Source organism: Enhydra lutris, unplaced genomic scaffold, assembly GCF_002288905.1.
Source record: "Enhydra lutris kenyoni isolate GAN:26980312 unplaced genomic scaffold, ASM228890v2 scaffoldscaffold87, whole genome shotgun sequence".
Classification (NCBI taxonomy): Eukaryota; Metazoa; Chordata; class Mammalia; order Carnivora; family Mustelidae; genus Enhydra; species Enhydra lutris.
The window spans coordinates 882,409-909,499 of NW_019154171.1; the positions used below are offsets into that span (position 1 = coordinate 882,409).

General features: G+C 37.1%; 1 protein-coding gene across 1 annotated transcript in view; it reads left to right on the top strand.

The window, feature by feature from the left end:
• LOC111161928 (OCA2 melanosomal transmembrane protein) overlaps positions 1 to 27,091 on the top strand; it is a 469,742-nt gene that overhangs the window by 214,703 nt on the left and 227,948 nt on the right. Inside the window, exon 19 of the mRNA XM_022526004.1 lies at positions 18,610 to 18,737. Within this exon, the coding sequence (XP_022381712.1) occupies positions 18,610 to 18,737 (128 nt within the window). The remainder of the gene's footprint in view (positions 1 to 18,609; positions 18,738 to 27,091) is intronic.

A 27,091-nucleotide genomic window follows, 5' to 3' on the forward strand; every position in this document is an offset into this window, starting at 1 on the left:
TCTGTTTCTAGAGTTGCTGTTCTTCTCTTTGATCTCCCGTTGGATTTGTAGGTGTTTGCAATCTTTAGATAAGCTATCTAGCTGATCTCCCGCTACCTGAAGTAGTCTCAGCCTGCTACTTCTCCGCCATCTTGACTCCTCTCAATCCTCCCTCCCCCTTTTGTTTATCTTCTGATATCAGTCTGATTTTCCCACTCTGCTTTACCTGCCCACTGGCATCTTCTGTCCCTGTAGAGATCCAGACGTGTATAATTCTGATCTCAGGCTGATTTCATGGGTGATCGGAGTTCTTTGGTAGGTAATCAGCTCACTTTAGGGTACAGGTTGAAACGGCGCCTCCTTCTACTTCCCTGCCATCTTGTCTCCCCTTAATGTTGTTTTCTATGTAAAATTATATTCTCTCTTTACCCTTAATAAAAAGGATAATAATCATATTTGTTATAATTAAATCTGGAAAACTCAGATGCCTACAGTGTTTCAGGAGCATTGAGACCAAGAGATCATTCCTTTTGGGCTCAGGATAGCTCTAAGTTTGGAGTCATATTGCTAGGAAGAATAAGTTGTGTCAAAATTTTCACTTGCTTTTCTGAAGCAATGCTGTGGTCATGTTTCAGTTCTTCAATATCAATAACTTGAACAAGAATTTAAATTAATCCTGTGAGTTTAATGTTGTGTCCACTTATTTCTGGGGTTTGTAATAATAAAAGAAACAGATTTCCAAATGCTTGTTTGTGGAAATTAGGTGTTCCATTGTTAATGGATGACACAGTTAATTGGAATAAAGCTCAACAACTGAAAACATAATTGGCATAGTTTTTCTTTCTATATCCTGTGCATTTGATATTTTCTCAGGCCAGATGTATCAGAATAGGATAGGCTATGTTGGGTATGCTGGGTAAAACATTGATCTAAGCATCTCAGAAGCTTGCAAAAAAAAAAAAAATGTTTTTCTTGCTGACACCACATGTTCAGTTCTGGCCAGTGGGGGTGACTGATGGACAAAGACCAAGATTTTGTGATGCCACCATAGCAACACATGGTTCCTAGGGTCATCCTGGCAGGGAAGACAGGTAGATAGAACTGATGGCTGTCCACAAATGCCAGGATGGGAAGGTGCATCTCTTGTGCTCACAGCCCATTGGCTACGTCAGTCTTATGGCTCCACCTAACTCCATGAGGCTAGGAAACCTTCCTCAAGGTTCAGTAGGGAGAAGAGGATCAAGTGTGAGGTGTTTAGGCAATCTAGTAAAGAGCCACATGGCACATCCTAAAAGATTTTTAGGGTTTGCATATTATGATACTTGTGTATTAAAATATTGGACACCCAGTTGGAGTGACTGGAATCTGCCAAGATATTGGTGGTTATTGAAGGACTCAATGAAAAAATATAGTTCCCTTGAATTGCAGATCACCTGAGGAGTGAGATGGGGAAGCAGTCCCAATGGAAGCTTTAGATGATCTCCAAGAGCAGTTGGTAGATTTCTCCAGGCCAGACTGCTCTGTTGCCCAACTCTAGCGACACCATTCATGTGGAACACAACTTACTGCAGTTGTGCAGTGTCTGGACTTTGTGGCATGAGGGAGTAGTCCTGTTCCAATGGGTCAAAGGAAAAGCTGACCTCAGGATAAAATGCTGCTTTCTCAAGGGATGGCCTAGAAACTCCATCAAGTTGTATAGTATTCTGAGAATGTTTACATCCCTGTTTAATGCAGTTAGTTAATTGTTCCTTCATTTACTTCTTACTCCAATATTTTTTAGTGTGTTTATCCCACTCATCATTGTGAGATGCACTGAGGACACAGAGAATAACACACTATCTCTGACAATGTGTAATGCCCTGGCAGCACTGGCCCATATTTCTTTCTTTCTTTCTTTCTTTCTTTCTTTCTTTCTTTCTTTCTTTCTTTCTTTCACTCTCTCTCTCTCTCTCTCTCTCTCTCTTTCTTTCTTTCTTTCTTTCTTTTTCTTTCTTATTTAATTTCTTTTCAGCGTAACAGTATTCATTGTTTTTGCACCACACCCAATGCTTTATGCAATACGTGCCCTCCCTAATACCCACCTCCTTGTTCCCTCAACCTCCCATCCCTGCCCCTTCAAGACCCTCAGGTTGTTTTTCAGAGCCCATAGTCTCTCATGGTTCACCTCCCCTTCCAATTTCCCTCAACTCCCTTCTCCTCTCCATCTCCCCATGTCCTCATTTCTTTTAATAAACTGAACTCTGTTAACAAAGCTAGAATGCAATAATGCAGAGTAAGAATTTTCAAATCGCATTCAGAATTCTTTCCTAATGATTACTTGTTTTCAAGTAAGAATTCACTCATTTTCCACAACAGTCATAATGGCTAAAATTAACAAATCAGGAAACAAGAAGTGTTGGCGAGGATGTGGAGGAAAGGGAACCCTCCTACACTGTTGGTAGCAATGCAAGCTGGTGCGGCAATTCTGGAAAACAGTACGGAGTTTCCTCAAAAAGTTGAAAATAGAGCTACCCTATGACCCAGAAATTGCACTACTAGGTATTTACTCCAAAGATACAATTGTAGTGATCCAAAGGGGGTACCTGCACCCCAAGTTTATAGCAACAATGTCCACAAGAGCCAAACTGTGGAAAGAGCCAAGATGTCCATCAACAGGTGAATGTGTAAAGAAGAAGTGTTATATATATACACAATGGGATACTACTCAGACATCAAAGAAAATGAAATCTTGACATTTGCAAAAACGTGGATGGAACTAGAGGGTATTATGCTAAGCGAAGTAAGTCAATTGGAAAAAGACAATTATTGTATGATCTTACTCGTATATGGAATTTAAGAAACAAAACAGAGGATCATAGGGGAAGGAAGGGAAAAATTAAACAAGACAAAATCATAGAGGGAGACAAACCGTAAGAGACTCTTAACTATAGGGAACAAACTGAGGATTGTTGGAAGGGAGATGGTTGGGGGGATGGTGTAACTGGGTGATGGACATTAAGAAGGGTACATGATGTAATGAACACTGGGTATTATATAAGACTGATGAATGACTGAGTTCTACCTCTGAAACTAATAATACACTTAATTACTCATTTTAATCATTCACAATTTTAATTCTAATGCATAATATCTAGGGGGCATAATATTCACATTTTAAATATCTTTGCATTTTTATTTATTTTTTTTGCCTTGTAGATCTCGGTGGCACTATAAGTTCAATAAAAAAATGTTAGCAGTGTTTTGTTTTGAGTATTGAAAAAAAAGACTAACAATAACAAGTGTTGAGAGAATGTAGAGCTACAGGAAGTGTCATATATTGCTGATAAGACTATATATTTGCACAGAGACTTCAGAAAATGATTTGGCAGCATCTACTAAGGTTTAGGACAATACATTCTATTGCTCAGAAAGTTTGTTCTTCGTTATATGCCCAACAGAAATGTATATGCATGCACACCAAAAAACATATCTGAAACTGTTCATAGTACCCCTCCTCAATAACCTCAAGCTGGAGGTAATTCACATATCTGTAAGCCCTAAAATAGATAAATAAATTGTGGGATAATCATACTATCATGAATAAAAATACAAATTTTTAAGATTTTATTTATTTATTAGAGAGAGAGAATGAGCAGGGGGGAGAGGGAGAAGCAGGCTCCCTGATGACCAGGGACCCCTGATGTGGGGCTTGATCCCAGGACCCCAGAATCATGACCAAACCTGAAGGCTTGCAACTACAACAATTCACAGACATGTAGAACAAAAGAAAAGTCTGAAAGAAAAAGAGTGTATATTACATGATTCCATGTATAAAGAAGTTGGGCAAATCTACTCTATGGTGAGAAGAATCTGAGTGGAAGGGAGAGTGTAGGAATGGAAGGAAATTTAACTGGGCTTTTGGACTGTTTCTTGCCCTGAAAGGTTACCTGGTTGTATTTCTTTTGTAATTGAGCTATACGATTTATTTATATTTAAAATCAATGCATATTTCTGTATGCATGCTATAGTTCAATTAAAGTGTTTATAAGATGGTTTAATAAATACATTCATTGTACCAATCATGGTCTTACTAGAAAACAGATGGTCTACTCCAACTTGGTAATTTGAGTAGGATTTACTAGCAGGGCTGTTTACCAAGGTGTGGGCAAGATGGAGGAATCCACAAAGGGTAGGGTAATGTCCCAGAGCCAGGATGTGTGTGTGTGTGTGTGTGTGTGTGAGAGAGAGAGAGAGAGAGAGAGAGAGAGAGAGGGAGATGGAGATGGAAACTGAGAGAGGGAAGGTGTGGGAAGGAAGGTAATTAGAGAGAGAGAGAGAAAGAGAGAGAGGGAGGGAGGAAACAAGAAGGAAGAGAAGATGGAGATTACTAGGAACTAGAAGGATGTGACATCAGGGCTACCCCAGAACAGCTTTGAGACCTTTAGTGGAATGATCCTGTAGGGAGGGATCCAGAGTAATGACTACCTGGAGTCCTCTTTAACCCCACTCCATCTCCTACTGGGGCTCTCCTTTGGCAGAAACTAGCTGGAATTGAGAACTTTTTGATGTGGTCCACATAAGTCAGCCTCTGGGGCAGATTGTTGGTTGGGGTGGTGGACATGAAAGGGCAATTCAGCAGGGTGTCCTGCACCTACTTTCGCCTCTCAGTATTGGTAGAAACTTTATTTAAAGCAAAACGGTTAGAATTAGAATCATTCATGTTTCAATCACCCTTATTCTTCCCAATCTCAGCTCTTTTAAACTATTGACTTGATGTAATCATGGTGTTTCCTAAGCCTGATTATAAGACACACAGAATCTTCCAGGTGTTAAAAAGAAGCCATTAGCTTCACTCTGAGCTTTGATGTCACAGCCATAGACAGAACTTTGGGCAGTTCACAACCGCTTCCCTGGATTGAATAGGGAGAGGGCAGATCTGGAACCATATCACCCTGGCTGTAAGCATAGCTCTGATACTCAGTTGCTTGGTGCCTGTGGGTTCCTGTTGTGTCACAGTACTCCCTATAAGGTTTCTGTGAGAACTGAATCACTTAATATGGACAGGTATTAGAAACAGAGCTTGGTACATAATTGAATGTGATATGAAGGAACAGTTTAGGCTGGTTGCCAAGCAGCTCAGGAAACTATAGGATGATGAAAAACAGTCTTGCTTTTGCTGGATTTTGAAGGCAAGCTAGAAAGAATAGAACTTTTCTTGTGAGAGGAAACCTGTGCAGGCTATATAGTAATTGGTGGTGATGAGGTTCTTCTTCCTTTTGGTCACAGACAGTTGCCCTATGTGCAGTTAACAGAATATAAACTCTTGGTGATTCAGTTTACTGTAATTTCCTAATCCAACTCATCCCATGTTGCCTCTTCCACCTGATTACCCAACTGTGAACAGTGAGCTCCCTAGGAGGAGGCATGGGGCTTGTATCTTGGAGACTCGATGGATGGGTAAATGTTAGGTTCAATAGTAAGTCTAAAATTACCCCATAGACTACCACAATATTTCTGTGAAACTAAAAGTCCTTGATTATTTGTGATAAATCTCATGTGGCCTATTTTATGGCCAATACACATAAGATAGCTCACCAAAAGGAGGCAGGTGGAGTAGCTTTTGTTCTGTCCAGTGCACATAGCCATTTTGTGAAGTTTCCCAGAGTAAAGGATAAATAGGAGGTGTATAACTGTTGAGATATCCTCTGGAGATGCATGTGGTTTAAGATATATAGGTTAGTTCATTTTAACAGTAGGTAGCAGTTATCAGAATAGTATTGGTTTTGATCAAAGGTCCTGAAAAGGGGCGCCTGGGTGGCTCAGTGGGTTAAAGCCTCTGCCTTCGGCTCAGGTCATGATCCCAGGGTTCTGGGATCGAGCCCCACATCGGGCTCTCTGCTCAGCAGGGAGCCTGCTTCCCTTCCTCTCTGCCTGCCTCTCTGCCTACTTGTGGTCTCTGTCAAATAAATAAATAAAATCTTAAAAAAAAAAAAAAAAGAAAAGGTCCTGAAAAATATCCAGAGCAAGGAACATGGACAATATGTTCGTTATAAAAGATTGCAAGGTTTCAGGTAGAACAAAATTAAGTTACATTTCTGAATGCATGAAAAAACTATTTTTTGGAGCGCTTTCATAAGTGGAATTACCAGATTTATTCTTAAGTAGAGAAAACATTTGATCTGAAGACTGAACACATAAGATAAATACAGCTTGGTGGAATGGAAAGAAATTCTCAGAGTAGGGATTGAATCCTGGTTTTGCCCCCAGCAGGCTGTGTAGCCTGAAAAAAACCTATTAATCTTTGGGAGCCTCAGTTTTTTTACAGGCTATGTTATTGTGAGGTTACCAGCATATGCCCATGTCAAGGAGACCACTTAGTGAATAGTGGAAGCCATGTTCTACCTTCCTTTGAATATTATTGCCCAGGGGCTTAGGAATGGGAGGAGAGTCCCATTTGGCTCTGTGTCCTTCACTGAAACATGGTTTTGTTGGAGATTCAAATGAGAAAGTACAGAGCTTCTTATCAAAGATTTCATTTTAAAGAGGTGAAGGTCTTGGTGAGAGATTAATGGCCGTTCAAGGAGAGTTGATAGAAGCTCCACAGGATAAAGACAGATGGGGTAAATGTTGCTTTTTATTCTTATCCATGTCCAGTCAATCGACCTTTTAATTTAGAAGAAGTGTCTTAATGGCGCATTATTAGTATTTGCAATAGTATGTGAAGCTGGAAATTGTGATGTCCCCATCAGCAGTCTTTTCTTCCAACACACTATAAAAGAATCCACCCCTTCATCCTTTGTCACTTGCTGGCTGTCACTGAGGAGCCAGCACTGAATGAGAACAGAATGGAACATTTCTGATAGTGACCCAGGGGAACATGTTAGAAGGTGCCCCTTTGAATCCTCAGTAAAGGCACCAGGTATTTCCAAACAGATATGCTCATGCACAGGCAATTTGATTAGCACTACTGCTGGCTCTGCAGACAGTGTGATTAAAATCATGGGAGAAATTGAGGTTTTGTAGGGACAAGGTGGGACCTCATTCAATTGTAGGTTATTGCAGGAAATTTTTCTGACATGAATCTGACATTTGTGAATATGGAACCTACTCTGAAGTTCGATTGATGAGTACTATGACAGGAGTTTGGACTGGAAGAAAATTCAGGCCTCCACAAACTAGTAAAGAAAAGTAGAGCTCTAGAGAGAGTCCTAGTGGAGCTTCCATCTTCCTGTCCTGACTGGAATTTCTCTCAGGATCATGAAAATAACTTGTGTTTTTACTGACTCAGAGATTATTACTGCCATTATGGCAGAGAAAGCAATGGGATGCCATTTCTGGTTTGTAGAAAACCATTATCCAGGGAAAGTGCAACTGGTATAAGTTTTTACTGGGAATTTAAAGAAATCTACTATCTTTAGGAGAGTAGTGAAGGAATGAGCTATTAGATGGAACAGGTAAGCAATGTTTGTCTTTAGTACTGTGGTAAGTGCCCTGGAGAATTCAGAGAAAAGTAACAAAATCTAGTCAAGCAAACAAAGCTACATGCATGGGAAAATCAGGCCACTCTGGCTCCTTTGCTTAAAAAAAACTTCAGTGACTTTTCTGTCTACAGAATGAAATCCCAATACATTTGCATGCTATATAAAGCCTTCTGATCTACCTCATGACCACTAAATGACAATGCACTTCCCAAAAAGGACATCTTTACTCTTTATCTTTTTATTGTGGTAAAACATATATCACATAAAATATGCCATTTTATCCATTTTTAAGTGTACAATTCAGTGGTGTCAATTACATTCACAGTGTTGTGTAACCATTACCATGATTTATTTCTAAAACTTTTCATCACCCTAAACAGAAACTCTAACTATTGAACAATAATACCCCATTCTCTTCTCCTGTACTCCCAGCCCCGGTAACCTCTAATCTACCTTCCAACTCTATGGATTTTCCTAACCTAGATATTGCATGCAAGTGGAATCATACAATATTTGTCCTTTTGTGTCTTGCTTATTTCAATTAGAATAATGTTTTCTCATCAAAAAGAACCCCAAGTGTAAGTTTATATACTATCAGGACAAACACAAAAACACAGAAACACTGGTGGAAGAAAAAGATGGGAGAGTGGTTATAAATTCTCAGTGTGGGTGAGGAAGGTTGTTTTGATTCTTCCTGGATATATCTTGATATCTTTGTTAAAGGACTCAACTTTCCTAAGATAAAGGGGGATTAAAAATTGGTTTACCTTTGTGGAGCATAACAAATAGCATGGAGGACAAGGGGAGTTAGAGAGGAGAAGGGAGTTGAGGGAAATTGGAAGGGGAGGTGAACCATGAGAGACTATGGACTCTGAAAAACAATCTGAGGGTTTTGAGGGGGCGGGGGGGGGGGGGGGTTGGGGGAACCAGGTGGTGGGTATTGGAGAGGGCACGGATTGCATGGAGCACTGGGTGTGGTGCAAAAACAATGAATACTGTTATGCTGAAAATAAAACGAATAAAAAAATAAAAAGAATAACGTTTTCTTTTTTTTTTTTTTTAAAGATTTTATTTATTTGACAGAGAGAAATCACAAGTAGGCAGAGAGGCAGGCAGAGAGAGAGGAGGAAGCAGGCTCCCCGCGGAGCAGAGAGCCTGATGCGGGGCTCGATCCCAGGACCCTGAGATCATGACCTGAGCCGAAGGCAGAGGCTTTAACCCACTGAGCCACCCAGGCGCCCCAAGAATATCGTTTTCTGATTCATCCATGTTATAACATGTATCAGAAATCCATTTATTTTTATGATGAAATAGTATTCTATTTTGTGTCTATACCACATTTTGTTCACCCAGTCATCTGTTGATGGATACTTGGGTTATTTCTACTATTTGACCATTGTGAATAATGCTATCAACAGAGGTATACAGGTATCTGTTTGAATTCCTAATTTCATTTCTTTTAGGTATATGCCTGAGAGTGGAATTGCTGGGTCATATGGTAATTCTATGTTTAGCTTTTTGAAGGACTGCTAAATTGTTTCCTACAGCAGTTGTACCATTTTACATTCCCACCAGCATTGTACAAGACTTCCAACTTCTCCACATCCTCTCTAACACTTATTTTTTGTTTCTTCCCCTAGTTCTAACCATTCTCCTAAGTGTGAAATGGTATTTCATTGAGGTTTTATTTACATTTATTTAAGGACTAATGATTATGAAAAGCTTTTTATATGTTTATTGAACATTTGTGGATCTTCAGAGAAATGTCTATTCAAGTCCTTTGTCTATTTTTAAGACTGGATTGTTTATCCTTTTGCTTTTGAGTTTTATGTGTTTATATATTCTCCATAGTAAAGTGTTAAGTGTTATGAGATATATGATTTGTAAATATTGTCTCCTATTCTGTAGGTTGTATTTTCACCATCCTGGTAATGTATCTTTTTTGTTTATTTAATTTTTTTTTCGCTGTTCCAAGATTCATTGTTCATGCACCACACCCAGTGCTCCATGCAATACGTGCCTTCCTTAATACCCACCACCAGACTCACTCATCCCCCCCACCCCCTCCCCTCCAAAACCCTCAGTTTGTTTCTCAGAGTTGACAGTCTCTCATGGTTTGTCTCACTCTCCAATTTCCCCTGTATCTTGATGCACAAAATTTTTAATTTTGGTGAAGTCCAGTTTATCAATTTTTTAAATATATTGCTTTTATATTTAAAATCAAGTACCAAATTTAAAATAATGAAGACTTACTTGTATGTTTTCTTCTAAGAATTTTATGGTTTTAGCTCTTACATATCAGTTTTTGATCAATTTGGAGTTAGTTTTTATAAACAGTGTGAGGTAAGGCTATATTCCTTATCATGTAGGGTTCATGAAATCTGTTTCTTAATGTGTTCAGCTAGTGTTTTGATAGAAATTTCCTTGAAACAAACTGAGGGTTACAGAACGAAGGGGATGATGGAATGGGGTAACTGGGTGATGGGTATTAAGGAGTGCATGTATTGTGACAAGCACTGGGTGCTTTACTCAACTAATGAATCATTGAACACTACATCAAAAATTGATGATGAACTACACATTGGTTAATTGAATGTAATAATAAAAAAAAGAAATTTCCTTGAAAGCTAGGAGCTAAAAAAACCAGAACAAATAAACAAAACCAAATGGCTCTTCCACATTTAGCCAGGATTGCACTGAGACTAGGCATCAAACTTCTGTGAAATCTTAGGGAATTCTCTAGCCTTTTCTGATCATGGATCTTTCCCTAGGTATGCATGTGGCTTTCTTTATTCCCCCAAATACATGGATGCTATGATGCTGTGTGTGTGTGTGTGTGTGTGTGTGTGTGTGTGTGAATGGTATTGTAATCATGAAAGAAAATGAACTTTTTAGAGATGCATTTTGTAAATATTTTGAGGTGAAATTTCATGAGGTTTGTATTTTATTTTATTTTAATTTTTTATTATGACATTTTAGTCACCATACAGTATATCATTAGTTTTTGATGTACTGCTCCATGATTCATTGTTTGCATATAAAACAGTGCTCCATGCAATATGCACCTTCCTTAATACCCATCACTGGGGTAACCCATCTCTTTACCCTCCTTCCCTCTAAAACCCTCAGTTTGTTTTCTAGAGTCCATAGTCTGTCATGGTTCATCTCCCCCTCTGCTTTGCCCCCTTCATTTTTCCCTTCCTTCTGCTAATGTGCTTCATGCTATTCCTAATGTTCCACAAATAAAGGAAACCACATGATAACTGATTTTCTATGCCTGACTTATTTAACTGAGCATAATATCCTCCAGTTCTGAAGACATGGCTGCTTTTGAATGTTCCCATCTTTGGCTCCTGTGCCTCAGATTGCCTACTGTGTGTTTTAACGATAATCTTTTCCTCAGGCCTCGGATTATTATTTGGCTTGCAGTATTTTTGAACAATGACTGCCACTTTTCTGGCCTGAGTTCTGAATTAGGTGAAACAGAAATGAGTGCTTTGTATGAGTCCTTCAGGTAGCTTGCACTCACATGAAAACAAAGACAATAATTTATGAACAAGGTCTGCCCCGCTCTCTCTGACCTTGGGATAAGTCTCACACTAGAAATACATGCTGCTACCCTTTCAAGACTACTGAATTCCTGGGAAGGGGTTGGAAGGGGCAAGTAAAAATGCCACAAAGCTTTCTTACCATTTTGAAATTGTCTTTTTCTTGATTCAATTTTTTTGTTGTTGTTGCTATAAGCCTTTGTTTTATAGAGTTCTGAAAAAGCTGGTTTTAACAGTTTCAGTTTGATTTTTTTTGTTTCAAAATTTTATATAAATTCTAGTTAGTTAACATATAGTGTAATATTGGTTTCAGGAGTAGAATTTAGTGATGCATCACTTATATATAACACCCAGTGTTCAACCTTACAAGTTCTCACCTTAATATCTATCACCCATTTCTGTTTGATTTTTGATAAAGACCAGAGCTTGGAACTGCCCATCCACCATTTTGTTGATGTCACTTTGACATCTTCCTTCTTGATGCTCTGTCCCAGGATACACTTTACCCTTATCTTGAATGCCCTCTTCCCTCTTTACCTAGAAAATTAACCATCCTCTAAGATCTTGCCTGAATATCACCTCTTTTGCTGGCGAAATCTCTCAATCACCACATTTTGTTCCTCACTGTGAGGGCTTCTTAATGGTTCTTATGTACACACATATAAAATACAACTGTTTTGGGACGCCTGGGTGGCTCAGTTGTTTAAGCAGCTGCATTCGGCTCAGGTCATGATCCCAGCATCCTGGGATCGAGTCCCACATCGGGCTCCTTGCTCATCAGGGAGCCTGATTCTCCCTCTGCCTCTGCCTGCCATTCTGTCTGCCTGTGCTTGCTCTCTCTCCCTCTCTCTCTCTGACAAATAAATAAATAAAATCTTAAAAAAAAATAAAATACAACTGTTTGCTTACTATGTACAGCTGTTCTCTGCAGGATGGTGAATCTCTTAAAATTCACGTGGTTTCTTGCTTACATTTCCACCCATAACTTTTAAGCTAGAGTCTGACACAGAGCAAGCATCCAAAAGTGACCCATCCAAAGATACCTAGAGAGGACCAGATGAATAGGACTTTCCTCTCATATTGTGAGAAGCCTGATTTTGCAAGAGTATAGAAGTGAAAGACAGATATAGGAAGGATAATAGGTATAAGCTACTACAAGAGGTAGTTTGGATATATCTTCAAATTCCAGAGGTCACATGCAATAACTGTTATTTTCCAGAAAATTATCTATATTTAAGCTCTCAAAGATAGGATAGGGATAATAGAAAGAATTGGAATCAATCAGCACATATGAACTTTAAAAATTTTTTTATTTATTTGTTTATTTATTTATTTGATTTTTAAAAATTTCTTTTCAGTGTTCCAGATTTCATTGTTTATGCACCACACCCGATGCTCCATGCAATACAAAACTTAGTTAACATACAGTGTAATAATACTTTCGGGTATACAAAATAGTGATTCAACACTTCCATATAATATCTGGTACTCATCACAAGCACACTTTTTGATTCCCATCACCCATTTAATCCAACCCACCATCTCCCTCCTCTCCTATAACTATCAGTTTATTCTTTATAGTTAAGAGTCTGTTTCTTGGTTCACTTCTCTCTTTGGTTTCCCTTTGCTTGTTTTGTTTCTTAAATTCCACATATGAGTGAAATCATATGATATTTGTTTTTCTCTGGCTGACTTATTTTGTTTGGCATAATATTCTCTAGCTCCATCCATGTCATTGCAAATGGTAAGATTTCATTCTTTTTATGACCAAGTAATATTCCACTGTGTATGGATATATCTATATCTATATCTAATCTCCCATCTTCTTTATTTATTCATCAAAGACAGATGGGCTATTTCCATAATTTGGCTATTGTAGGTAATGTTGTTATAAACATTGGGGTGCACGTATTTCATTGAATTAGTATTTTTGTATTCTTTGGGTAGTTACCTAGTAGTGCAATAACCAGTTCATGTGTGGGGTAGTTCTATTTTTTTTTAATTTTTATTTTTTAAAATTTCTTTTCAGTGTTTCAGAATTAATTGTTTATGTACCACACCCAGTGCTCCATGCAATACATGCCCTCCACAATACCCACCACCAGTCTCACCCAACCTCCCACCGCCCTCCCTTCCAAAGCTCTCAGTTCCTCAGAATCCACAGTCTCTCATGGTTCATCTCTCCAATTTCCCCCAACTCCCTTCAACATGGATGGGACTGGAAGAGATTATGTTGAGTGAAATAAGTCAAGCAGAGAGAGTCAATTATCATATGGTTTCACTTATTTGTGGAGCATAAGGAATATCTCAGAGGACAGAGGACATGGAAAGATGGAGAGGAGAAGGGTAGTTCTATTTTTAACTTTTTGAGGAAACTCCATACTGTTTTCCAGGGTGGCTACACCAGTTTGTGTTCCCATAATGAAAGAGGATTCTCTTTTTTCCACATCCTTGTCAACACCTGTTGTTGTTGTTGATTTTAGCCATTCTGATAGGTGTGAGGCGATATCTCATTGTAGTTTTAATTTGCATTTCTCAGATGATGGTTGATGTTGAGCATACTTTCACGTGTTTGTTGGCTATCTCTGTGCCTTTTTTTGAGACATGTCTGTTTGTGTCTTCTGCCCACTTTGAAATGATCATATGGTTCTTATCATTTCTTGAATTTATGTAGTGTTATCACAGTGATTTGTGGATATCAAACCACTCTTGAAACCCAGGAATAAATCTCATTTGATCATGGTGAATGATTTTTTTAAAATTAATTTAAAATTTTTTAGTGTTCCAAAATTCATTGTTTATGCATCACATAACTTGTTCTAAGATTTTATGATTATAAAATTAAAGGTAAATTACTGGAAGCTGAATATGTGGAGTGTTTAATTTTCCTTTGTTTTGTGTTTGTGTTTGTTTTTTAGGTCTCTTGCATTACAGTTTCCCCAATATTATGTTCAGTATGCCTATGGGATAAAACGCCATGACTGTGAATGATTTTTTAAATGTAATGTTGGGTTCAGTTTCCTGATATTCTAATGAGAATTTTTGCATGCATGTTCATCATGGATATTGTCATATAGCTCTCTTTTTTAGTGAAGTCTTTATTTGGTTTGGTATCTGGGTAGTGCTGGCCTCATAGAATGAATTTGGAAGTCTTCCTTCCTTCTCTACTTTTTGGAATAGTTTTGGAAGACTAGGTATTAATTATTCTCTAAAAATTTGGTAGAATTCACCTTTGAAGCCATCTGGCCTTGGATTTTTGATTGTTGGCAGTTTTTTCATTACTGATTCAATTTATTTGCTGGTTATCAGTCTGTTTATGTTGTCTATTTCTGCCTGTTTTGCTTTTGGTAGTTTATATGTTTTTACAAATTTATCCATTGATTTGTGTTGGGTTTCTTTGTGCCTCCCGGATCTGGATATCTGTTTTCTTCCTCAGATTAGGGGAGTTTTTAGCTAATATATGTATATATGTTATGTATATATAATATATATATTATAATATATATTATATATAATATATATTATATATTATGTTAGCCACCATATAGTATTATTAGTTTTTGATGTAGTGTTCCAAGATTCATTGTTTGTGTATAACAAGAAATTAAAAATAGAGCTACCCTATGACTTAGGAATTGTATTACTGGGTATTTACTCCAAAGATACAAATGTAGTGAAAGAAAGAAAGGTCATACGTACCCAATGTTCATAGCAGCAATATCCACAATAACCAAACTGTGGAAAGAGCTGAGATGCCCTTTAACAGATGAATGGATAAAAAAGATATGAGGGTTTTGAAGGGGTGGGGGGTGGGGGAGCCTGGTGGTGGGTATTATGGAGGGCACGTATTGCATGGAGCACTGGATGTGGTGCATAAACAATGAATTCTGTTCACTGGAAAGAAATTAAATAAAAAAAAAGAAGATATGGTTCATATATACAATGGAATATTACTCAGCCATCAGAAAGGATGAATACCCAACTTTTCTATCAACATGGATGGAACTGGAGGAGATTATGCTGAGAGAAATAAGTTAAGCAGAGAGAGTCAATTATCATATGGTTTCACTTACTTGTGGAGCATAAGGAATAACATGGAAGACATTAGAAGGAAAGGAAAAGTGAATTGGGGGAAATTGGAGGGGGAGATGAACCATGAGAGACTATGGACTCTGAGAAACAAACTGAGGGTTTTAGAGGGGAGAGAGGTGGAGGGATGGGTGAACCTGGTGGTGGGTATTAAGGATGGCATGTATTGTATAGAACACTGGTGCTATACATAAACAATAATCTTGGAACCCTACATCAAAAACTAATTATGGGGGCACCTGGGTGGCTCAGTGGGTTAAGCCGCTGCCTTCGGCTCAGGTCATGATCTCAGGGTCCTGGGATCGAGTCCCGCATCGGGCTCTCTGCTTGGCGGGGAGCCTGCTTCCCTCTCTCTCTCTCTCTCTCTGCCTGCCTCTCCATCTACTTGTGATCTCTCTCTGTCAAATAAATAAATAAAATCTTTAAAAAAAAAAAACTAATTATGTATTGTATGGTGACTAACGTAACACACACACACACACACACACACACACACACACACACACACACACACAAGAAAATGACAGCTGCCAGTTCCATTGTTTCCAGAGAGGTCTCTCCATGAACACTGCTTCTTTGGGACATGCTCCAAGTTGAGCAAATAACTTCCCCACTCTGTGCCCCAGGCACTCTGCAGATAGTCTTTTTTCCCACACTGTATGTCTGCCAGATGTTTGCTTCACCTTCTTTCTGAGAGTGACCCCAGTGTCCTCCAGGCTCAATCCCAATGAAGCCCACTGACCTTTAAAATTCCAGGCTTTAAGCCCTGCTGTCTGCAAGAACTCACAAAATTCGGCCCCTCTCACTTTCAAACCAGTTGCTATGGGGATTCCTCTTCCCAGTGTGGGTTCCCCTATGTGCTAGTCTCTCTCTTACCCTTCTCCATGACTATGGCTCCCTCCCCATCTCAGTGACCATGATCCGCTTCCCTCAGTTCCTCAGAGTCCACAGTCTCTCAAGGTTCGTCTCCCCCTCCATAGTATAGAGTATATATGGATCACATCCTCTTTATCCATTCATCCGTTGAAGAGCATCTTGGTTCTTTCCACAGTTTGGCGACTGTGGCCATTGCTGCTAGGAGCATTGGGGTACTGATCGCCCTTCTTTTCACTACATCTGTATCTTTGGGATAAATACCCAGTAGTGCAATTGCAGGGTCATAGGGTAGCTCTATTTTTAATTTCTTAAGGAATCTCTTCACTGTTTTCCAAAGTGGCTGCCCCAACTTGCATTCCCACCAACAATGTAAGAGGGCTCCCCATTCTCCACATCCTCTCCAATACACATTGTTTACTGTCTTGTTAATTTTGGTCTTTATAACTGGTGTCAGGTGGTATCTCAAGGTGGTTTTGATTTGACTCTCCCTGATGGCTAGTGATGATGAACATTTTTTCATGTGTCTGATAGTCATTTGTATGTCTTCATTGGAGAAGTGTGTGTTCATGTCTTCTGCCCATTTAGGAAGACCTTTATAAAGAAGACCTAAATAAATGGAGATACATACCATGTTCATAGATCAGGAAAACCTACATTTTAAAAATGCTCTTTCCAAATTAATCCATATGTGGCCTCTCAATGGTCTCTATACTACTCTAATTCCTGATGTTAATGTCGGTATGTGTTATGTTGTGTGGCAAAGGGACTTTGCAGATAGAATTAAGGTTACAATCCTTATATAGACTTTCTTTGATTATCTGTGTGCACCCAGTGTAATCACATGGGACTTTAAAAGTAGAAATGAAAGACAGGAGAGTCAGTTAGAAAGATGAAACAGAAAAGGCAAAAGACATCAGAAGTATGAGAGGGACTTCACCTACTATTGCTGGCTTTGATGATAGATGAGGGTGAGGGTCCTGAGGGAATGTGGGTGATCTCTAGAAGTGAGAACAACTTCTGGGTGACAGCCAGTGAGGAAATTGGGCCCTCAGTCCTTCAGCTGCAAGGAACTGAATTATGTCAACAATTTGAAATAATAAGAAAGCAGATGCTCTCCTAGAGCCTTCAGAAAGAAATTCAGCCCTGTCATCAGCTTGATTTTGTTTTGATGAGGCTCTTGTCAGAAATGTAGCTGAGCCCACCATAATTCTGACCTCTGAAAACCATGATAGGCTTTATTTTAAGCCACTGTATATGTGGTAACTTGTTACAGCAGGTATAGAAAACTAGTAGTCTCTTTTTTTTTTTTTTTTTAATAAGATTTATGTATTTGTTTTAGAGAGAGAGAGAGAGCAGGGGGGCAGGCAGGGGATGAGGAGAGGGAGAAAGAGGAGCCTGGAGCAGGGCTTGTTCTCATGGCCCTGAAGTCATGACCTGAGCCCAAATCAAGAGTTGGACACAACTGATTGAGCCACCCAGGCACCCCAAAGTAGTATTTTTTCTATGTCTATAGAATTTATAGTCATGTCACTGTTCTTTTTCTTGATAGTGGCAAATTTCGTCCTCTCATGTTTTGTCCTATTCAAATTGGCTAAGGTTTATCAACCTTCCTGATTTTCTCTAAGAACCAAATTTTGGTGTCATTGCTTTGCTTTAATATTTTTCTACTTCCTATTTCACTGATTCATCTCCAATTCTATTTTTTTTCTTTTACTTATTTGGCTTTTATTTGTCCTACTCATTAATGAAAATGAGCAGACTGAACAAAAACTTCACAAAAGAAGATCTATGGATGGCAAATAGCTACATGAAAAAGCACTCAACATCATTAGCCTTTAGAGAAATACAATTTGAAACCACAATGGATACGGTTCATACTCATTGGAATGTCAAAAAATTAAAAAAGGCTGACCCAGTGTTGAAAATCTTGGGTAACAAATTCTCATACAGCTGGTGGAGTTGTAAAATGTTGCAACCATTTTGGAAAACAATTTCACAGTTTCTTAAAACATAAATATTCTATAATATTAAACTATCATTTGATTAGCTATTCCATTCCAAGGTATTTATCCAATGGAACTGAAAATATATGCATGTATTGATAATTGTATATGATAGCACATTCATTTGTAATAGTCAAGTAATGGAAGCAATGTAAATATCCCATCAATGGTGAATAGATACATACATCATCCCATAGCCATATTATGACATACTACTAAACAATAAAAATAATGAATTATTGATTCTCAAACCAGTACTGAAGAATCTTAAAATAGTCATGTTGAAATGGAAGCCGTCAGACAAAAGAATGTATGCTGTATGATTGCATTTATAGAAAATGTAAACTAATCTATAGTGAAAGAAAATACATGAATAGTTCCTGGGGATAGAGTGGGGTTACAGAGGGAGCAAAAGAGGATACAAGAATACAGACGTTAGTAAACTGCTGAGGGTAGTGAATGCTTTCATTATTTTGATTGTATTATTGGTTTTGTGGGTATATACATTAGCCAAAATATAAATTGTACATTTTGAATATGTTCAGTTTGCAGAATATAAATTTTCTTCAACAACAAAGAAAACAATCAGAAGATACAAACTCAGTGTATTAAAATTGAACCCCATCTATGTCTATATGTCCACTTGTTTTTCAGGGTGGATTGCTATTCTGGGTGCCATCTGGTTACTAATTTTAGCTGATATTCATGATTTTGAGATCATTCTACACCGAGTGGAATGGGCAACTCTTCTATTCTTCGCAGCACTCTTTGTTCTGATGGAGGTAAGACTTTAGAACATTTGCAATGTAATCTTTTACCCAACTTTTATATTTCATATTTTATTGAGTGAATTAAAAAAAACCCAAGTCTATAACTTTCCACATATTCACCAATGAGAAAGTGATGGATTTTGTAGTTAGAGTATTTTAAGTTAAACCAGCTTTTATCTCAACCATCTAAATATTTCTGATGAAATTGTTTATTTGGTTGCTTTTTAAAAATTATCTTTGTGGCTTGTAAACTTGTTTGAATTTCATTTGCTATAAAGTAGAATTTGCTATAAGTTGTGTTTTGAGCTGAATGACTCAATTGGCAGGGTAATATTATCTTGATGATAAATTTATTTTGTGTAATACTTAAGTAAATATTCTATGCTATCATGGAACAGACTACATCAAAGAAAAGAGTGAATAATATGTATTATTTTAGTTATAGTTATTGTTACAAAATTTATTAAAATATTATTCACATTATTGTTCGGTCTTGAGACTTGATTTATGAACTTGTATTCTCCTCAGATGCAAGGTTTGATGATGTAGAAAAATACTACTCCCTAAAAGTTATCATCAAGCACAACAAATATCTCACATTAATTACCTTAACTTGCTGATGACAGACACATGCAGTTCTATTTCTTCTCTGGTTTAAAACTTTCACATCCCCCCCCCCATTGTCTTTAAAACAGGTCCCTTGAATTTTTGTAATTTGTGTCTTTACTCATGATAATTGTGTGAATGTAATCAAGTGATTCATTTAATCCCTTCAGATCTCTCAGGGAGTTGTGAATTATATTCAAGGTCCTTGGTTTTCTACTCAGAAACTTCACCTTTTTTTTCTGGGTATTCTTCCTACACTGAACACGTAGAATATGGAGGGGAAATTTCTGGTTACTGTTTTCATGACTGGACTTTGAAAGTCTCTGCCTTGATTACATGTTTACTCCAGGTATATATTGCTATCTCATCTGGGTTTGGGGCATATTTTTCCGAGTTTTATATTTCACTTTGTTTCAATGAAATAAACAATGGGATTTTAAAAACTACTTTGTTGAGATGTAGTTTACATGTCATGAAATTCACCAATGTAAGTTTATAATTCAATGATTTTTAATAAATCCAGAACATTTTCATCATCCAAAAAGATCCTGTATATCTTTTACAATTAATTCTAGCTCCCAACTCCAGCTTTAGGCAACTACTAATGTTTCTATTTATTTGTCCTTCCTGTACATTTTATCTAAAAGAATCATATACTGTATAGCCTTTTTGTCTGATTTCTTTAATTAGAATAATGATAGTAATGTTGTTCATGCCATTATATGTATCTTTATCTCATTTTTTATTACTGAATAGTAATCCACTATGTGCATATACTATATTTATTTACCCAGTCACTATTTGATGAATATTTGTATTATTTCCAATTTTGAATTTTATGAATATTACTTTCAGAAACATTTGTGTATAAGTCTTTGTGTGGAAATATATTTTCATTTCTTTGAGGTAGATGTTAGGCTTTATCATAAGTTTAGCTTCTTAAAAAACAGCCAAAATGTTTGCCACTGTGGCTGCACCATTTTACATTCTCACCAGTAATGAAATAGGATTCCAGTGTCTCTACATTCTCACTATCACCTATTGGCTTTCATTTTGATTCTTAGACATTCTGTATGTATGAAGTGGTATCTCATTGTGATATTCAACATCATGTTATTAGTCTTTTTATATGTTTGGCAAATTTCTATTCAAGGCTTTTCACTACTTTTCATTTGGGTTTTTTCTTTTTTGAGTCATAATAGTCCTTTATATATTAATCTTTCACTAAATATGTGATTTGATTCTGACTGTACATTTCCATGATATAGAAATACAATTATTAATAATTTTTATATTAATGTTGTATCCTGTGACCTTGTTGAACTCATTTATTATTGTCGTAGTCATTTTTGGATTCCTTAGAATTTTCTTTCATATCATTTGCTAATAAAAACATTCTTCTTTTTCTAATCTGGATGCCTCTAACTAGTTCACAGTCTCTCCCTTCCTCTCTTTCCCATTCTTTTCCTCTTGTCTTGTTATCTAGAACTTCCAGTTTACTGTTGGATAGAAGTGGTAAGCACTGACATCCATATGTTATTCTTGAGTTTAGGGGCAAAGCATTTTCACTATTATGTGTAATGGCTGTTCCAGGGTTTTCTTTCTTTTAACTGAATTTATTTTTTTCAGTGTTCCAAGGTTCATTGTTTATGCACCACACCCAGTGCTCCATGCAATGTGTGCCCTCCTTAATAAAAGTTCCAATACATTCCTGGTTTGTTTTAAATTTTTATCAGAAATGAATATTGGATTTTGAAAAATCCTTGTCTCTATCTAGTGATATGACCATGTGATTTTTATCCTTAAGTCTATTAATTTGAACCTACTAATATGGTATGCTACATTAATGGATTTTCAGATGTCAAATCTACTTTGTATTCTTAGAATAAATCTCACTTGGTCATGGTGTATAATAAATTGTTGAATTTAGTTTGTATATTCATTAGGGATATTAGTCTGTATTATTATTTTAATGTGATGTTTCTGGCTTTGGTATCAGCATAATACTGAATGAGTACAATAGAATAAGTTGAGAAGTGTTCTTTTGGAGAGTTTGTGAAGGATTGTTTTTATTTATTTATTTTTTATTTTATTTTATTATTATTTTTTTATTTTCAGCATAAGAGTATTCATTGTTTTTGCACCACACCCAGTGCTCCATGCAACCCGCACCCTCTCTAATACCCACCACCTGGTTCCCCCAACCTCCCACCCAAGGATTGGTTTTAATATTCAATTGGAATTTAATTCAGTTGGGCCTGGAATTTAATTTGTGGGGGAAGTTTTGTGGTTGTTTTATGAATTCAATTTCTTTGGTCATTCAAATGTCCATTTCTTCTTGAATAAAGTTTAGTAATTTTGTCTTTTATGAATTTGTCTATTTCATTTAAATTGTTTATTTTTGGCGTAAGTTGTTTATAATATTGCCTTATAGTACTTTTTTGTTTCTGTGAAAGCATTAGTGATGCCCCCTTTCTTATTTCTGATTTTAGTGATTATTCTTTTTTTTTCTTGACTAGTATAGGTAAAGTTGGTCAATTTTGTTAATCTTTTTTAAAAAGATCAAATTTTAACTTCATTGACTATTTTTTTCTATTTTACTGATTTCTCCTCTAACTTTTATTATTTAATTTTCTTACACTTTCTCTTGACTTAATGTTCTTTCTTTTCCCCTTGGTTCTTAAGGAGGAACCTGAAGTTATTGACTTGAAATCTTTGTTATTTTCTCATACAGGCATTTAAAGCTATACAGCTTTCCCCAGGCACAACTTCTCTGCATCCCTTAAATTACATGTATTGTTCCATTTTCATTTAGTTCAAAATATTTTCTAATTTTCCTTGTAATTTCTTTTTGAATCATAGATTATTTAGAAGTATGTTTAAGTTCCAAATGTTTGAGGATTGCTCATATTGCCTTCTGTTTTTGTTCTTTAATTTAATTCAGTTGTGTTTTTCATCATTTCAGTTCTCTTAATTTCATTGAGACTTGTTTTGTGGTCTAGAATTTTGTATTTCCTGGAGATCATTCCACTTGTTCTTGAAAAATAGGTTGTTTTGTGGAATGTACTATTAAATGCCACATATGTGATGTTTGTTAACATATCACAGATATGTGATACGTTGTGTTTCTATCAATTATTGAGAATGGATTATTGAAGTCTTCATTATTGTTGATTTGTGTATTTTTTTCTTTCAAGTGTGTTCATTTTGCTTTATGTGTCTTGAGGATCTGTTGTTAGGCACATAAACTTTAGAATTATTATATCATTCAAATGAATTGAGATTTTTCATTCTTTTGTGTCGCTCCTTTTCTTTAGTAATACTTTTGTGGTGGAGTCTAATTTGACTGATACTGATATAGCCAATTTAGCCTTCTTTTGTTTATTGTTCATATGGGCTATCATTTAAAAAAAATCCAGCTTAACAATTTTTCTTTTCATTGAAATATTTAATCCATTCACATTTAATAGTATTATTAAATACTATTGCTGTTTGTTTTTGCTATTTTTTTTGTTCCTTTCTTCTCTGCTGCTTTCTTTGTGGTAAATATTTTCTTCTGTATCATTTAAATTTTCATCTTTCTTTTTTTACACCATATTTTAAAATTATTTTCTTATGGTTGTAGGAGTTAAGCTATGCATCTTATTTATTACAGCCTACTTTGGATTAACAGTAACTTACTTCTAGTAAAATATAGAAATCTTCCTCCAGTATGACTCCAGTTTCTCACCTCTTCTTTGTGCTTTTATTGTTACATATGTTTATATCTTTGTTACATGCCTGACATTGTTATATCATTACTATTTTTTGCAGTGTATTTTAAATAAAAAGAAGAAAAATATATCCATACAGTTTTTTATAAATATATATTTATCTTCTCCATGGCTCTTTATTTCTTTGTACAGATTTAAGTTGCCTTATAGTGTCAGCCTGAAGGAGTTCCTTTAATATATCTTATAGAGCAGGTTGGTGAACAATGTATTCTCTTAGTTTTTTTGGTATGTGAATGCCTGTATTTTGCCTTCATTTTCAAAGGATAGTTTTGATGGATTAATATAGGATTCTTGGGCTATAGTTGTTTTTTCTTTAAACAGTTAAAATCTGTCACCCTACTGCCCTGTGGTCTCCATTACTTTATTTTTTTGGTCTCCATTACTTCTTACCAGAAGTCAGGTGTTAACCATGCCTGTTTTTCTCTATGCATTGTGACTCCATTTTTCTTTTGCTGCTTTTGAGACTTGGTCTTTCAGTAGTTTGACTATGATACACCTAGGTGTAGACATCTTTGTTTATTGCACTTGTGTTTTTTTTTTTTTTTTTTTAGTTTTTCAGAGCTGTAGATTTATTTTAAAAAATCAAATTGTAGTATTTGAATAGTTTTTGATTATTAGTCCTTCAATTACATTATTATCCCCCCTTTATTCTCTTCAAATTGAATTGCTTTCTGGGACTCATCACAGTCATGTTTGTTTGCCTGATGGAGTCCTATGGTTCTTCATTTTGTTCATATTCCTCATTATTTTTTTCTATTCTTCAAAGTAGTAATCCTATTAATAAATTTTAGTTTTCTTCTTTTTGAAGATTTTACTTGTTTATTTACTGGTGAGAGACCAAGAGAGCATAAGTGTGGGGAGGGACAGAGGGAGAGAGAGAAGCAGAATCCCTGCTGAGTGGGGAGCCCAATGTGGGGCTAGATCCCAGGACCCTGAGATCATGACCTGAGCCAAAGTCAGATGCTTAACTGACTGAGCCATCCAGGAACCCTGAAGAATTTTACTTTTCAGTGAGTCTTTTTCTGTCATCTCAAATTTACTGTTGAATTCCTTTGCTGAATTTTTCATTTCACTCATGCTTTTCAATTCCAGAATTTTCATTTAATTTTCGTAAAAGCAAATTTTATATTTTTATGATTTTCTTTTTTTTTCTTGAAGGAATTAACATTCTTATTCTTCTGTCCTCATGAGAAGACATGATGCTGCGTGTAGAACACCAAAAAGGGGGCACCTGGGTGGATCAATGGTTAAGCCTCTGCCTTTGGATCAGGTCATGATCACAGGGTCCTGGGATCGAGCCCCCATGGGGCTCTCTCCTCAGCAGGGAACCTGCTTCCACCCCTACCCCCGCCTCTCTGCCCACTTGGTGTGTGTGTTTTTTTTTTTTTTTTTAATTTTCAGCATAACAGTATTCCTTGTTTTTGCACCACACCCAGTGCTCCATGCAATCTGTGCCCTCTCTAATACCCACCACCTGGTTCCCCCAACCTGCCACCACCCTGCTGCTTCAAACCCCTCAGATTGTTTTTCAGAGTCCATAATCTCTCATGGTTCACCTCCCCTTCCAATTTCCCCCAACTCTCTTCTCCTCTCTAACTCCCTTTGTCCTCCATGCTATTTGTTATGGTCCACAAATAAGTGAAACCATATGATAATTGACTCTCTCTGCTTTACTTATTTCACTCAGCATAATCTCTTCCAGTCCCGTCCATGTTGCCACAATAGTTGGGTATTTATCCTTTCTGAAGGAGGCATAATACTCCATAGTGTATATGGACCACATCTTCCTTATCCGTTCATCTGTTGCAGGGCATCTTGGTTCTTTCTACAGTTTGGCGACCGTGGCCATTGCTGCTATAAACATTGGGGTACAGATGGCCCTTCTTTTCACTACATCTGTATCTTTGGGGTAAATACCGAGTACTGCTACTGCAGGGTCATAGGGAAGCTCTATTTTTAGTTTCTTGAGGAATCTCCACACTGTTCTCCAAAGTGGCTGCACCAACTTGCATTCCCACCAACAGTGTAAGAGGGTTCCCCTTTCTCCACATCCCCTCCAACATATGTTGTTTCCTGTTTTGCTAATTTTGGCCATTCTAAGTGGTAGAAGGTGGTATCTCAATGTGGTTTTCATTTGAATCTCCCTGATGGCTAGTGATGATGAACATTTTTTCATGTGTCTGATGGCCATTTGTATGTCTTCATTGGAGAAGTGTCTGTTCATATCTTCTGCCCATTTTTTTTATATGATTGACTGTTTTGTGTGTGTTGAGTTTGAGGAGTTCTTTATAGATCCTGGATATCAATCTTTTGTCTGTCCTGTCATTTGCAAATATCTTCTCCCATTCCGTGGGTTGTCTCTTTGTTTTGTTGACTGTTTCCTTTGTTGTGCAGAAGCATTTGAACTTGATGAAGTCCCAAAAGTTCATTTTCACTTTTGTTTCCTTTGCCTTTGGAGACATATCTTGAAAGAAGTTGCTGTGGCTGATATCGATGAGGTTACTGCCTATGTTCTCCTCGAGGATTCTGATGGATTCCTGTCTCATGTTGAGGTCTTTTATCCATTTTGAGTTATCTTTGTGTACGGTGTAAGAGAATGGTCGAGTTTCATTCTTCTACATATAGCTGTCCAATTTTCCCAGCACCATGTATTGAAGAGACTGTCTTTTTTCCACTGTATAATTTTTCCTGTTTTGTCGAAGATTAACTGATCAAAGAGTTGAGGGTCCATATCTGGGTTCTCTACTCTGTTCCACTGGTCTATGTGTCTGTTGTTATGCCAGTACCATGCTGTCTTGGTGAATACAGCTTTGTAGTAAAGCTTGAAATCGGATAATGTGATGCCGCCAGTTTTATTTTTGCTTTTCAACATTTCCTTAGCAACTTGCGGTCTCTTCTGATTCCATACAAATTTTAGGATTGTTTGTTCCAGCTCTTTGAAAAATACCGGTGGAATTTTGATTGGAATGGCATTAAAAGTATAGATTGCTCTAGGCAGTATAGACTTTTTAAAAAACATTTTTTTAAATTTATTTTCAGCATAACAGTATTCATAGTTTTTGTACCACACCCAGTGCTCCATGCAATCTGTGCCCTCTCTAATACCCACCACCTGGTTCCCCCAACCTCCCACGCCCCCCTCTTCAAACTTTCTGATTGTTTTTCAGAGTCCATAGTCTCTCATTGTTCACCTCCCCTTTCAATATCCCCCAACTCCCTTCTCCTAACTCCCCATGTCCTCCATGCTATTTGTTATGCTCCACAAATAAGTTAAACTCTATGATAATTGACTCTCTCTGCTTGACTTATTTCACTCAGCATAATCTCTTCCAGTCCCGTCCATGTTGCTACAAAAGTTGGGTATTCATCCTTTCTGAAGGAGGCATAATACTCCATAGTGTATATGGACCACATCTTCCTTATCCATTCGTCTGTTGAAGGGCATCTTGGTTCTTTCTATAGTTTGGCAACCGTGGTCATTGCTGCTATAAACATTGGGGTACAGATGGCCTTTCTTTTCACTACCTCTGTATCTTTGGGGTAAATACACAGTAGTGCAATTGCAGGGTCATAGGGAAGCTCTATTTTTAATTTCTTGAGGAATCTCCACACTGTTCTCCAAAGAGGCTGCACCAACTTGCATTCCCACCAATAGTGTAAGAGGGTTCCCCTTTCTCCACATCCCCTCCAACACATGTTGTTTCCTGTTTTGCTAATTTTGGCCATTCTAAGTGGTGGAAGGTGGTATCTCAATGTGGTTTTCATTTGAATCTCCCTGATGGCTAGTGATGATGAACATTTTTTCATGTGTCTGATGGCCATTTGTATGTCTTCATTGGAGAAGTGTCTGTTCATATCTTCTGCCCATTTTTTGATATGACTATCTGTTTTGTGTGTGTTGAGTTTGAGGAGTTCTTTATAGATCCTGGATATCAATCTTTTGTCTGTCCTGTCATTTGCAAATATCTTCTCCCATTCCGTGGGTTG